General features: G+C 36.9%; 1 protein-coding gene across 1 annotated transcript; it reads left to right on the top strand.

The window, feature by feature from the left end:
• Window positions 1-939: 939 nt before the first annotated feature.
• Window positions 940-15473, top strand: LOC121424489 (intraflagellar transport protein 25 homolog). Its single transcript, XM_041620196.1, has 4 exons — window positions 940-1139; window positions 7943-8049; window positions 9412-9524; window positions 15001-15473. The coding sequence occupies exons 1-4, from the start codon at window positions 1048-1050 to the stop codon at window positions 15106-15108; spliced, it is 420 nt and encodes a 139-aa protein (XP_041476130.1). The 5' UTR covers window positions 940-1047; the 3' UTR covers window positions 15109-15473.
• The last annotated feature ends 439 nt before the right edge of the window (window positions 15474-15912 follow it).

Genomic DNA, 15912 nt, shown 5'->3' on the forward strand with positions numbered 1-15912 from the left:
TATCCGTTTAGCGGACAAATAAAATGAAATGAAATGATAACACTTGGACATAGGCCTACTTTTGCGATTGGAATGTGAAAAGAAATAAATCAAATCAAAACACCTGTAATCTTACCAGATTGCGTAATCTTTAAAAGACTATTAAAAATAGCCAAACATGTTTGGGTATGTTTTCCCCCAAGCCTTTTTTACGGGGTCATATTCTGGCCACAACTTGTTAAGGGGCCAAAATGTGTAAATAATGCCCGCAAATAAATTTACTTGTTTAGGGGGTTATTTTTGCATACAGAGAAAAACTCGTTTAGGAGCCAGTCGGTTTGGAAATAATTTGGCCACGCGTGTGTAATACATTTGACTGCCCCCCATCCCGCGGGGGGGGGGGCTGCATCCGGGGAGCCCGCTATGTGCAGTGATGCACCCCAAAGAAAGTCTTGGTGCAGTGCTGCGTAGGTTATACACATTTTTATACCCTCCCCTTTTTTTTTTGCTTGTCAGTTATTATTTCTGACCAAAATCACCTTCATTTTGTAGTGAAAATCCATTTTTTTGGCTTGCATTTTTTTTCTCAGGCTTCTGCGCAACATTGGCTGACAATAAAGCAAAAAACATACACGCAAATGAAAATAAAGTTTGATTTGATTTATTTATTTATTAAAAACAACAAACGAAATCTTCAGCACTCTATTCACCTCCGTCCCTGACACTTTCGTTTTTTTTTTTAAACAAGTGTCACCTCGTTGCCAATAATGCATCATATAGCATTTCCATTTATTTGAAAGCAGGTTAAAATAGTATTTGTAGAGTAAAAATCTTGCTCAAGGGCATAGGTGCCGCGGCCGGGGATCGAACCCCGGACTTTCCATGTGTAGCCAGGCGCCTTAGTTAGACCACTCGGCCACGGCACCTCTTCATGGACTAAATAAAAGTGAAGTGGAAGAACGCCATCTACTGCTCAAACACCGTGGTTACGGGTGACGCATATTTTCTTGGACTTGGATTATAAAAAAAAAATTACCTGACAAATTTCGGTAAATCATCACAGTCATCATGTTTGACGTAGCGCTAGCAGAAGCAGGGGCTCAAGTGCCTATTTCAACGTCAAGTGATGAAAACTTTCCTCCGGAGAATATAATTGACGGGTAAGAACTAAGATAGCCCTGATTGGGCTTGCACTATTCCTTTATTCTTTACTCAGTCCCAGGTGTTCAATACCGTGTCAGTTTTACCCACTGAACTAGTCAAAAGTATGGCAGTGTATTCGGACCCTAGGCTAGGCCTGGCCTAGGCTATGCCGGACATCTTTATTTCATTGCTTTAAAAATGACAACTAGAGGAGATGCAATCAAGATGCAATCGTACTTGCTATTCCAAATATTATGAAAATTATGAATATGGGATTATGGATTATGATGAAAATATTTTATATTTAAATTTTAATTTACCTAGGGCTAGGCCCACTCTAGGCGACACCGCAATACTTACCCGTGTTAAGAAACTGAGACTCCACTCACGCGCATTTGGGCAGCCCTAGCTTAGAACTAAGCTTTCTTTCCATAAAAAATCTTTATTCTTATGATTCAATAAATGTTAATGAATATATAATTACTCTTAAATCGGTACTCACCGGTTCTTTTCTTGAATTTTCTGCCAAATTCCCACGCTTCTGGCTTCAATTCTGCGATGGATTCTGTTGCCATAGACAGCTACACATGCAACTCTATTTATAAATGGAGCGCCCCTTACGAGAGTTGTTAATGCCGCGGAAAAATTGTTAGGCATTTTGGCCTGTGGTCAAGGCGTTCTTTTGTTCTATTTTTTTTATAGGTATGAGATCGAAATCACAGCGACTATTCACACTGTTCCATAATGATTCCGAAAGGAGGTGCAGCACCCCCCACCCACATGGGCGCAAATCCCAGGGGGACACTTCCCCCTAACCCAAAATAGTAGGGGCACATTATCAAATGTCCCCCTACTATTTTTGTTCTTTTATATATGATGGAAAGAAATAGGCCTACATCATTTAAATCGAAGTAAAACATGTATTTTGGACGAGACGACCTTCTTTTGGGGGTGATAAACCTTCCTTTTTGTTTTTTTTGTTAGTTTGTTTTTGTTTTTTTTTTGCCTGTTTTCCAGCCCCTGGTCCCCTACCTTAGATTTCCACCCTTGCCTCCCACTACTCTTGATATTGTTTGCGAATCTGTTTTGTAAATTAAAGGGGAATTTCACCCTGATAAAAAGATGATGAAAATATGAGAAAAATCATTTCAAAATATCGATGAAGGTGTTATTTGACAAAAAATGGAGTTGATGAATTTAGAATGCTTGATTTATTGTGACGTCTATAACGAGCAGTTGCTCTATCCTAAATATAAAATGCCCAAATTTCCCATTTTTAATGGTCCGTAACGACCCACTTTTTTCTTTTTGATAACAAGTATGAATTGATATAGGCCTACTAAAATGTACCATAAAAATCATTATCATGTATTTCTTGACATTTCATTTACTTTTTTACCATAATAATAGCTGCTTGCAAAGGCCTACGCCGTCACAAAAAAACCCGGGGGGCCGGGGGGGGGGCACTTACATTGACGAGTGGATACCATGCGCGACCAAAAAAAAACGTAAAAAGGATGTCCTTTTCACGATAGGGCACGTTACCTACGTAACGTGATAAGGGTGTCAAAAACACAAAAATAACGAAAAAAGGGTATCTATTAATTCGCTAGGAAAACCGTCGTGTTTAGGGTCTAATTTGCGGGGATGATAAAACAAAATCAAAATGTTTTATAAAGGATGTCCTTTTTGCTCCAACACTTCGTGTTTAGAGTCCGATTTGCGCGAGGTGTAGAAGGTGGGGTCGTACTAAACCAAATAAGGTAAAGCCGACGACCGAAGGACCCGTAACAATAAAACATTCCTGTACTTGTTTAGGGGTTCATTTCAGGGAATATTTGCCAAGAGTATCGTTTTGTTTCCAATACTTGTTAAGGGTAGGGTTTCACACGCCAATACTTGTTAAGGGGTGCATTTTCAGAATATGGAAATTACGTGTTTAGGGTGCTTTTCGAGACCCCATGGTCGCGCATGGTATCCACTCGTGAATGGAAGGGCCCCCCCCCCCCCGGGCAAAAAAAAAAATCTTACCTTTGAAAAAGATTGGTGGGGGATGGATTTTCCTCGAACGCATACCAATTTTTTTTCTGCTATTTTCATAATAAACTTTAAATGAATTCAACTTTGCACTACTTAATTTTTTCAAAAGACAAAATAACAAAATTACATCTCGTCATCATCATCATCACCACTATCATTAGCATCACCATCATCATCACCACAACCGTCACCACAACCATCATCATCACCAAGATAATTTTCATCATCGTCATTGCCATCATCATCTTTTTTTTTCTTTATTTTTTCCCCATCCCTTCTTCTTTTTTTTTTCTTCCAATATTCCTCCTTTTTTTTAGAGCGGCACACCGTCATGCTCCCTCACTGATTATCCGCCTCTATATGCTTGGTGTTGTATAAATTGGCGGATACCTGAATGAAATACTGAAGAGAAAATAAGGAAAGGGAAAAAGTAAGAAGAAAAAGAAGATGAGGAGAAGAAAAAAAGAAAGCCAAACAAATGAAACAAAACAATGTCAAAATTTCGTAATAAAGTCTTCTACATGTACGTCAGTTTAATAATGATGTTTTCATTGAAATGAGAACAAAAAAAGAATTGAAACCATAGGCGGCGGAAGCGGGGACGTTCCCCCCTAAATTTGTTGTTGACCTTTTTTTTTTTGCTTGTCAATTTATTTTCCTACGTCCCCCCTAAAATGTTTGGGTTGAGAGCCTTTTTTTTTGCTTGTCAAAATTTTTTAGGTTGTCCCCTCCTAAAATTTGGGGCTTCCGCCGCCAATGATTGAAACAGGACTACATTATAGTGTAAAGAAATAGAGGGAAGCTCCGAGACAATAAAAAGGTTGAAAAAGAAAAAAATATGAAAACACAAAGCTCTCACAACATGAGCATAATAACAAATAATAACAAATAAGCGAGGACAAGTAGCTGAGGGACCCCCCCCCAACTCTCTCTCTCTAGTTATCTATCTATCTATCCGACTCGATTATATAAGAGAAGAATTTACTAATCAAAATATTATAGCAAAAAGCACGAGCTGATATTTTTTATGAATATTCAAAACTGATAGAGAGACGCAATCGAATTATTCGATTGCGACAAAATTGATGATCTGAGAATTTATTGTTTTTAGGAATTCATTAAAAGCATAAAGTTGATCAGCATTAAAATATGGCAGGCGCAACGCATGAGCTAAAGCTTTATAGGCATACACCGATAAAAAATTTTAAGTATTTTTGGTAATCATGAAAAAATTGATATTTCATGAAAGAAAGCTCAAATCCCGAGGAGGAATATTCTTATGAATTGACTTAAAAAAAAACTGTGGTAAGCCCCATTTAATATTTGATTATAAGTCGAATAAAACAGTAAAAGCTGACAAACGTTCGCGTGATATTTGGCAACCTCCCCCCCCCCAAAAAAAAAAATAAATAAATAAAAAATAAAAAAAAGTTTTTAACTATAATAATGATCGAAGGTAATTTTGTCTCGCGTAGAACTGGACAAATGAAAAAAAGATTGTCACTAAAAAAATGAAGGTAATTTTGACCCACGTAAAATTTGGCGAGCCCCCCCCCCAAAAAAAAAAGGAAAAAAGGTTTTAACAAGCAAAAAAAGGCTAAAAAGGAGAAAGAAGAGACAAGAATAATTATGAACGAAATATCCCCATTACAAATAATACTGTGATCATCATAAGGGAGGGGTCGCATAACTAATATGAACAACGTATTTAATTCCAAAATATTTACTACAAATCTCAATAGGGGGATCGGGCAGAAATGCTCACCCCCACCCCCACCCCCCCCCCCCGATCCGCCACTGATTCCAATCAATAATGACATTTATCTGCAATACTGATACTTTGGAATCAAGATACTGAAGATTGATACGCTTTACATAAATTATGAACGTCTGACAAAAAGATAATCTACCGATCACCTGACCGATCAGCTGACCAGTTCGCGTATCACTTCGGAGTTGATCACTCGTCGCAGCTGTGTGGAACGCTCACCGAAAATCAACAAAAAGGGCCTGAAATGTAAGTTTAATGATAATATATTTTAATTTGAACTACTTAATTAATACTTTTAATGTATCCCCACCAAATGAAAGTCATATCATGTAACTCCAATTTGTATTAAGGCGTACATTTACCAAAGTCTTGGGTTGGAAATCAGAACAGCATTGTCTAACCCATATTTTTGGGTAATGTCGCCTATGAGGTCCATACATGTTAATGTTTGGACCTCATTGGTACTAGGAGTGGCTAGGCCTACCATTTTTTTAGTGGACTTAGTTTAACTTTAAGTCTTTGCCAAAGACAATTTGCATCGCACTTGCCGCGCATGTGACAAAGTACATCATGATTCCGGACGCGTGCCAGACGGGTAAAGATATTCTGGTAAGAGTTTCGTATGCACCTGCCCCCCACTAAAAATGAAAATAAAAACATGGAGAAGGTTCAGAATAATATTACCTATGTACTGCCAGTTATGTAGCCCTAAAAATTATAAGAATATAGGGCCTATATGATGGGGAGTGGAACTGGAAATACATACCAAAATATGGCTTTATTCCGTCAAATTTCGAGCAAGATCAAGTGTGTGTAATTGTCCATAGACATCGGTTTATTTAGTCAGTAAAGGGTCTATGAGTCAAGACTAGTCGAACTATGGGCTGATAATCGTTAAAATGCCCCTTCGGTTATCAGCACTTCTCGCTAGCATAGCAGGAAAGGTCTTGACTGCGGATGAAAGGAGGTGAGTTCGAGTTCCAACTGAGGTAAGTAGCAGTAAAAAAAAAATGAGAGAAAAATCTGAAGTAAACGAATTGGAAGTCTCGACAATCTTGTTATTTAAATTTTGGTTGGGGGTGCATATGGAACTCTTTCCGATATTCTTTATTATAATGATGTAAAGAAGGATTGGTGTGATTTTTTGCAAGACTTCCAAATGTCACCTCCATTCAATTGGAAAAAAATATGGAGAATGTTAGAATTATGTAATATATAATCTAAGAGAGTTAAGAAGGAAAAGTTGGATACATACCATAAAGCCATTATAAATATGGCTTTATTCCGTCAAAATTTCGAGTGTGTAATTCCCAATAGTAGTGGTTTATTTAGTTAGAAAAATACATTTTTGGACCGGCGCCTCAAGACTCAGGCGCAGGTTAAAAAACTGAGATTGGGATTGGTTGAAAAAATTTGGAAAAGGGATGGGGAAAAGAGGGAGGATTGTGACTGTGAGAGAGAAAAAAATTATTTGGGCCTTGATTACCCTCAAAGAAGCTAAAGTGACATCCATTTTGTGTTGTCTTGCACTGAAATTGATGACATCCCCCAAATAAAAGATAACTTTGCACCATCTCAAATAAAATGCTTTGGAGTGTGATCAAATAACTTGCCAAAAATGTTAAATGGTGATATGTCAGTGTGACTTGCCGTAAACGCACTTTCTATCAATGCCGACGGTGGCGGGCGATGTGCGAAGAAGATTATGCCTACGAAGGACATGTCTGGAGGTGTCTTTCCAAGGACCATTCTTCGTATCGCCCAAACGGCTTTGTGAAATAGTTGAGTGATATCTCGTTCTAGAGCGGTTCTACCAAAGACCATTTCATGAAACAGGCCCCAGGATTCCATACCGAGCTTGTGCTGTTACAGTAGTGCAGCATTAGAGACCTGGGGCCAGTTTCATAAAGAACTTGCAACTGTTGTAACTTTGTCATAATGGCAACTACCATGGTAACAAGACTCAGGACTCACAGCCAATCAGAATCTAGGTTTCCATGGTAGATGCCATAATGGCAATTTATAACAGTTGCAAGTCCTTTATGAAACAGGCTCCTGGCCATTGGAAATTATTCTTTTGTTACTTGGGGTGATGAGAATAGACCAGTTCGTAATTACTTCATGGACAATTTTGGTCAAATGACCTTTCATTTCTTTGATTAAGATAGGCAGAATTCAAAGCAAGATATTACGTAAGATTGCCTTACATAGCAGGATGAAGAAATTGAATAGACCAGGTGACTAGAATAGCACACAAATGAACACTTAATGAAGGCATTTGTTGCATTCCTACTTTGAACGCATATCTTAGCATGTTGCACAATGTACTTTGCAAACTGAAATACCAGTCGTTCGTGGAAGCATTGTTGTTTTTTGTGGATATAAATGAAAACGACAATTCAAAAGAATATATGAATAATCAAGACATCAAAGTTGGTGCTTATCTCATTAGATTTTAAAGCACCATGTCATTTTAGTAGAAATGACCTTCTGATCATGCGTAGAATCTTTTGATCATGCGCAAAAAGGAACTACGAACTGGCTTATTGTCAGAGTACCCCAGTAACAAGAGATAATCTTGATCTTAAACATTTTTGTTCATACCCACTCTTTTATCCGCTTCTGTTTTATGTAAGCACCCACTGGATAGGGTCAAATGGTCTTTATTGACTACAGTAATTAAGTTAACTTTATTTGACCCTGGCAGTCCAGTGGGTGCTCAATCTATACTCTGTTATGTTTATAATGTGTATACACTGTACCAATTTCTTTCAATTTTCATTGCCGAAATAAATAATAATAATAATAATAATCCTCCATGGCCAGGTAATTGTTGCGCAGAATAGAGCTTTAAAACTTGACTTTGATTTGACTTCTTGTATTTTACTATAGGGTAAAAAGTTTCTGGTAATTGTAATTTTATGGATAGGTAGTCTACACGTGTGCTTTTTAGTTTTCAGTGCTATAATGTGAGAACTTTTTTTCACTGTGTTTTACCTATTTCTCTAGCAAATCAGAGACATTCTGGGCCACTACCGGATTGTTCCCACAGGAGTTCATCATCTCGTTTACGTCTTTGATGTCATTGGAACAGATTAAAATCAACTGTTATCAGGGTAGGTTGCCTTGCACACTCCCAAGGGCCATCTGCACCAGCCCGAGTTTCCAAATTAGCGTGCTATTTCTGATCTGGCAAATTATCCCGGTCTGAACAATCTGGAGATTATTTGTAATGGAGACGCAATTTTCGTGCTAGTTCGCAGGATTAATCTTGAGATTGCAATCCCAAGTCAATTTGGGAATATTTGCAAAATGGCGTGCTATTTTACGAATAACCCCGCAAATTGGCAGGTTCAGTCGCACTCTGGATTATTTATTCTTGGGGTGAGACCATAATCCATCGATGCATCGCTCAAGCAGGAATCACTCTTCTTGCAACGGTAGAGACGGTGTTTCTTGAATCTCGAAATTGATCACGAAGAGGGCCGATTGCTCAGAAATCTCAAGATTGAGCAAACTTGGGCTGGTGCATTACCGCCTCGTGACGTAATAGCATATTTTAGCATTCATTTTGCAGACGCTTTCTTCACTTTCTGCAATGTTTAGAATCTATCAAAACTCCCTGTCAAATCATGATGAACAGATGAGAGGTAATTGCGGAAAGTTGGGGGACTGGGACAGCACATCTCCTTAAAGATGTCGTACTGGACAAAATATTGCAGATATGTCGTTTGTCCAGAGTCCTGGGGACCGTTTTATCAACATTTTTGTCCGACAAGTTGTCAGATCTGACATCTTTCCTTGATTCTGATTGGCTGAGAGGCACTGTTACTATAGTAACTGTCGGAAAAAATAGAAAATAAAATCTGACAAGTCCTTTCATGAAACGCTCCGCAGAACGACACTGCTGTTTTGATTCACTGATTTTCAACAAAGACTGCTTTGTTATGAAGGGCTTTGACAAAAGATTATCTGTCATAGAAAGTGTCTGTGAAGTGCTTGCTAAAATGCTCTGATGCACCGACAAGGAAGCCATGGTACAAACACAAGAGCACTTATTTGTATTACTAATGATTCTTTTTTAAATAAAGCAAAAGAGCCGAACTTTAAGATGTTATATTTTTTCTTTTCCTTTTCTGTCCGTATGCCTTGCGAAATATTGAATCATGTTTTTGAATATTATCTATCACAAATATGCATTTAATTGAAAGAAAGACCTAGCTGGCTGTGGCAACATTCATTAAAGTATGGGGACTTTTGTTGTTTTGGTAATTACCATGGTAACGGCTCAGCGGCCAATCCCAAGAAAGTTTTTTTTGGTTGTTTCAATACTTTCAGAGTTCAACCATATAAAAAAATGAAGCATGTTTGGTTTCTAGACTAGCTATAGCAGTTCAAAATGAATGAAAAAGATTTATTAGAAAATATACTGTGTGAAAAAGTGTGTAGTACCTCTCTTCTCTTTTCTTTATTCACAGTGAAAGGTTTAGCCATAGAACGCAGTGTGGAGAATGAACCTGTCAACTTTGAGCCGTTTTGTGAAAAAGACTTGGGTCCATCGGATGCTTCATTACAAACAGAGGAATTTCCTGTGAGTGGAATTTCTCATGATTTTACGCAATTACTGTCTTATTTGTATTTTCTCATGATTTTACGCAATTACTGTCTTATTTGTATTGTGTTCATAAAGTGTTCTGAATTTCATGTACATAAGTTTGTTCTCCTCTTAAGTTGCAAAGTACAAGATGAGAGTGTTTCTTGGTCAAAGAAATTTAATATTAACTAGATTTTAATTCGTCATGAGGACGAATTAGGTGGTCTGTCATGATTTTCATTCAGTGTCGGCTGATGTTGTATGAAATGATTTTTTTTTAGATATGATTGATAATCTTGATCATAGACATCATAGCAATAATTTTTTACCATTGCTAAATGTGATTATTAATGTGGTGATGACAACCGTCATGATTACAATGATAATGCAATACGGTAAATACGACATGAAGTTTGGAGCACGTAAAATGCCTTAAAAACTCCTCAAAAATTTGATACGATTTACCGAAATTGGCTTTCCAAAATTGCGCTATGAAAGGATCGAGCCTTCATTTTAAGAGCAGCTAATTTTAATCTACAGTTTCATGTTTTGTATGCAAAATCTTTTTAAAAATTCTGTATTCTGTCAACAGTTTTTCTTTTAAGCTTTCAAACAAGAATTTTCACAATGTTCAAAACTTCTGGTAAATTTGACTCATTTTTAATGAGAAATTTCACAATGCTACAATTTCACAGCATTCACTTCAAAACTGATCAGTGATGTATCTGATGAAAGAATTAAGTAGATTTTTTTTTTTTTTTTGGGGGGGAGAAATGTTTGCAAAATGTCTGAAATTCTTAAACATTTAACATTATTTTTTCCGTCAAGAATTTTCAATATCCATTTAATAATTGTGTATTGCTTTAACATTAACTTGAAAATTCTTTCTTAAAGACTTTCAAAAAAAGTCAGGTGAAAGATTCAAATACAGGCAATTTTCCCGCAAAATTTCGGAAAATGTGTATTTAAGTAAATTGCATAATTTTTAATTTCACAGAAGGTATCTAAAAATTTGTTATATGTTATATTTATCCGGCAAAAATCCGGAAATTTCCACATAATGTCCGGAATGAAATTTTTCAACACAATAGCGTTTCAATATTGTAGCGTTTCCTAAGACAATACATAAATGATGTTTTACAATGTTAGAATTACCTCTTAAAAAGTTCCGGAAAAACTACGAAAAATGTCCTACGTGAAAAACCGCAAAACCAGTTGGCTTGAAATTTACAGGAAGACCGTAAAATTGATTAATAAAACATTTTCTTTAAAAAATTCTCAGAAATTAGGCCCAGAAAAAATTTGAAAAAATTTAAACAGGTCACAATTCCACAATGATGCTGTGGTCAAAAGTGAAAATTATTCACACGTTATTTGTAGAGAATTGTTTCGACTACAACATATCAAAATTTGAGAGAAAACTGACCACTGATAACGAAAATACGGTCAAATATGCATAAATACGTTGACGTATATTTTGCGAAAATGTGTAATTTTTATTTTTTAAGGTTATTTTGTGGTATTTATGCAATTTCCAGATGAGATATTGACTATATCGACGAGTGAGGAAAAATTGGGGGTCAACGGACTCCCTGAAGAGCTGCAGTGAATTTTATATAGGCATATTTTTGCCCACTTATGACTTATTTTGCGAGTTTGCACGCGCGTGCAATGCAAATTTGAATGGACGCGCATTCCGGTATTATTGGTCGTAAGAGGCTGAATGAGGTATCAAATTAATCAGAAGATAATGGACAATGGACAGACATAAAATAAATGACGACTCGAAGAGGCATACCGATGGTAGGAGCAAGAACGCGCATGCATACCTGCGCGCGCGCAAATTCTTGACATGCTCAAAATGGCCTGAAACGTACCCAAACTTGACCACGGTTGATTTGGAGAATTTTCAAATTTTGACGCGCGCGTACGTGCGCGTCATGACCTTTGCATGACCTCTCTTGACATGTCCTGATGACTTGTCACCTGAACTTGATATGATGCAAATATGGATGATTTTTGATGATTAGTTGCGATGATAAAATTATGATCAATCATTTAATTTCACAAAATGGCGCCTAGATGACGTCATCATGATTGGATAACCTTGAAAAGTTTCGTTTCGCATGTCCATAATGATTGCCATACATGACATGAAAATCAAGGAAATTGACATGCCCGATATTGAGATAAAGTGGTTACTAGCTTTGGCAATAAAAATAAAGAAAATTCTGACGAATATAATAGGTGATCTGTCATATTCATGACAGACCACCTAAAAAGGGTTAAAAAAAAAAAAAAAAAAGAGTCGAGCGAGGTTTGAACCACCGACCCCTGCATTACCAGTCAGGTGCGTTATCCAGTCGACCACAATTGTTTTCGACGGACTGCTTGTGCAAAACGGGAAACTTATTGTCAATGTAAATTTTTCCAAGTCGAAAATTTGCATGATGACAAACCTCTACAAATTCTAGTTTTGAGAGTAGTACAAGCTTTGAAATAAACCAATGGACATATTACCTAAAGGATACATTTTAAGCTAAAACATATTGAAAATTTGGCGAGAAAAGACCAATATTTACGGAATTAGAATCAATTTACATGAGTGTGGTGACATCATGAAACAGAAAACGTTAATTTTTAGTTCCGACGCCATCTTGATGACGTCACGATGTTTTTAAGGGTCAAATGTGTCATGAAATCATATCTCCCATTCATACTCTATTCGAATAGGAAAAAAAAATTGGGGGTCAACGGACTCCCTGAAGAGCTACAGTGAATTTTATATAGGCATATTTTTGCCCACTTATGACTTATTTTGCGAGTTTGCACGCGCGTGCAATGCAAATTTGAATGGACGCGCATTCCGGTATGATTGGTCGTAAGAGGCTGAATGAGGTATCAAATTAATCAGAAGATAATGGACAATGGACAGACATAAAATAAATGACGACTCGAAGAGGCATACCGATGGTAGGAGCAAGAACGCGCATGCATACCTGCGCGCGCGCAAATTCTTGACATGCTCAAAATGGCCTGAAACGTACCCAAACTGGACCACGGTTGATTTGGAGAATTTTCAAATTTTTACGCGCGCGTACGTGCGCGTCGTGACCTTTGCATGACCTCTCTTGACATGTCCTGATGACTTGTCACCTGAACTTGATATGATGCAAATATGGATGATTTTTGATGATTAGTTGCGATGATATGATCAATCATTTAATTTCACAAAATGGCGCCTAGATGACGTCATCATGATTTGATAACCTTGAAAAGTTTCGTTTCGCATGTCCATAATGATTGCCATACATGACATGAAAATCAAGGAAAATGACATGCCCGATATTGAGATAAAGTGGTTACTAGCTTTGGCAATAAAAATAAAGAAAATTCTGACGAATATAATAGGTGATCTGTCATATTCATGACAGACCACCTAACTAGAATTTTAATTCGTCATGAGGACGAATTAGGTGATCTGTCTCTGATTTTATGAACACGAAGACAATCAGCATGTTTATTGAGATAAATATGATCATCATGATGAAAACTGAACTTTTCTTACGAAAAGAATATGTTGAATACTCTTGAAAAAGAGGGAAATGAGAATATGTGAAATACATGTAGATGTAGGCGATACACATTGTACATGTTATAGGCTTATTAAAAACGATTTTAATCTACCTAATTGTGCGATATTTGAACTTATATACCTTGTAATGGTGATTAAGGAACATTTGCGAAATGTTGAAAAGAAAAAAAATTTATGTCCACTTTTGGGTTCGAACCGGGGACCCTAAGGACGCAAGTCTGATGCCTTACCCATTGAGCTACACGCTTCCCATAGACTTAACACATAAGCAAAACGAGAAGATCTGAAATCCAATTTTGCAAGTGAAATACGGGCATGATCCCGGCATCTGATCGGAAAATGGAGACCACATTTACGATAGCTTACAATGTCAGCTACAACATACTCAAAGCTCAGAGAAAACCAACAAACAGAAATGGAGATATGGCTCGTGAAATAGAGGAATGTAAAATCCAGTTTTGAGAAAAAGTCATTTCCCATAGAGATTGCACACAAAATGAGCGAAAATGACATGCCTCTATAACTTGCCATTTTTCAGGATGATCCATTCCTTTAAAAGTGAATTAAGCCATCAAATTAAGAAGAGCATGTTCTCAGCTACAACATATTGAAAACTGAGCGAAAATTGACAAATATTTACAGAGTTAGAGTCAAATTTGCATAATTATGATGACGTCATAAGTAGCAAAATGGGAATTTTGAGTTCCGACGCCATTTTGATGACGTCATGATAAAATTTCGGGTCAAATGAGACATGAAATCACATCTCCCATCCATACTCTATTCGAATATGAAAAAAAAAATGGGGGTCAACGGACTACCTTAAGAGCTATAATAAATTTTGTATAGGCATGTTTTTGCACATATATTGTCTATGGTTAGTGCGCGCGCGCGCGTGCTGTAAACTTTGATGGAGGCTAATTCCTTTATTACTTGTCGTAGAAGGTTGATCAAGGTATCAAATTGTTCAGAATTATATCATCGGTGCATTGATATGAAAAAAATGGCGATCCTATGTTTTATAGTGCCGTTACGCGCGGGAACGCGCGGGAACGCGCGCGTAACCGTGCGCGCGCGCAAATTTTTGAAATGCTTAAAATGACCTGAAACATACTCTACTTTGGTCAAAAAGCGATTTTGAGTATTTTAAAATTTTGACGCGCGCGTACGCGCACGTCGTGACCTTTACATGACCTTTGATGACATGGACAGTTGACCCTTGACCTGAAGTTAATGTGATGTAAATATGGTTAATTTTTGATAAACGATAATGAAGATACGATTGATAATGTGATTTTACAAAATGGCGTCTAGATGACGTCATGATGACCTTTTGACCTTGAACTTGTTTCGTTCACATGACATGATAAGTCCCCATATCTGATGATATTATGAAGATAATTGATGATGTAGATTTGGAGATTTTATGGTAACAAGAAAAGGGTGGAAAAATAAAAGTTAAGAAATAATAAATAAAAAAGAAAATTCTTACGAAATTAATAGTTGATCTGTCGAATGACAGATCACCTAATTATTTATATAACCTTTTATCTTATTGTTGATTGATTGATCAATTTGTTTATTTATTTATTTATTCATTTATTGATTTATTTGTTTATTTATTTATATTTTAAATTAATTTTTTTAGTTATTGAATAATTTAATATATTCATTTATTCAATATCATACATTTATCATTCAACACTTATAAGAAAACTTGTTAATGTGTGTTTTATATTTGAAAATACAGATTAATAAGAAAATCAGTAAAGATATTCATCATAAAGCAAGATCAAATTAGCATCAATTATAGCAGCAAAAGAAAAATGTAAAGTCATTATTAACCACCATTTATTTATCCAACATTTTTTCTTTCAGGGGGAGAATTCAAGTGCAAGGCATCTCAAGTTCGTTATAAAGTCTGGGTATGACCACTTTGTCTTTGTGAATAAAGTTTGTGTGAACGGCATGGCATCCAGGGAATAATCTGACTGTTTCAATCACTGCAAGCTGCTTCGGACACAAGGGAAATGATGTGAGGCCACCATGTCTCTCTGAGAGAGTGACATTACCATTTATCACTACATGAATTCTTATACAAAACAGGAATGCCTTAAGGCCACCGCACACCTTACGACCCTGTCTGGTCGGCGATTGGCTTGCGACTGAGTGAGGGGAGATGAACCGCAAGGTAGTCATAAGCCTCGACACCGCACACCTTGCGATCCGATCTGCGACTCATGCATGCGCCTTTTGCTTTTTGGCAAAGCAAATGAGAAAGTGCACTTACTACTGCGTATGCGCGTTGTTTATCATATATGCGTCGTGCATCTCAGCTGTCTGATTGGCTGGAAGTTGGATTGAGCTAGCGATCCAGTCATAAGGATTCGACATGTCAAATCCTTACGATTTTCCTTGCGACTTGTCTCTGACCGGTCTACGACTCTGAAGCTGACAAGCGCTGTGACGTTACATCTCCCCTCACCCAGTCGCAAGCCAGTCGGTGACCGGTCGGGTCGTAAGGTGTGCGGTGGCCTTTAATGGGATGGTCTAACCTGGAGATATAATAATTTATAAAGTAAAATTCACAGAGCAAAATACTGAAAATTTGATCAAAATCGGATAACAAATAATGAAGTTATTGAATTTCTAAAATTTGCATTATACCGGTGAAACAGTTCTAGACATGTCTTTATGAATATTCAATAGGAGGGCTGATGATGTCATATCCCCACTTGTTCTTTTGTATTTCATTAAATGAAATTAGGTTTACTCAAAAAAATTCTACCA

Source organism: Lytechinus variegatus, chromosome 11 (genome assembly GCF_018143015.1).
Source record: "Lytechinus variegatus isolate NC3 chromosome 11, Lvar_3.0, whole genome shotgun sequence".
Lineage (NCBI taxonomy): Eukaryota > Metazoa > Echinodermata > Echinoidea > Temnopleuroida > Toxopneustidae > Lytechinus > Lytechinus variegatus.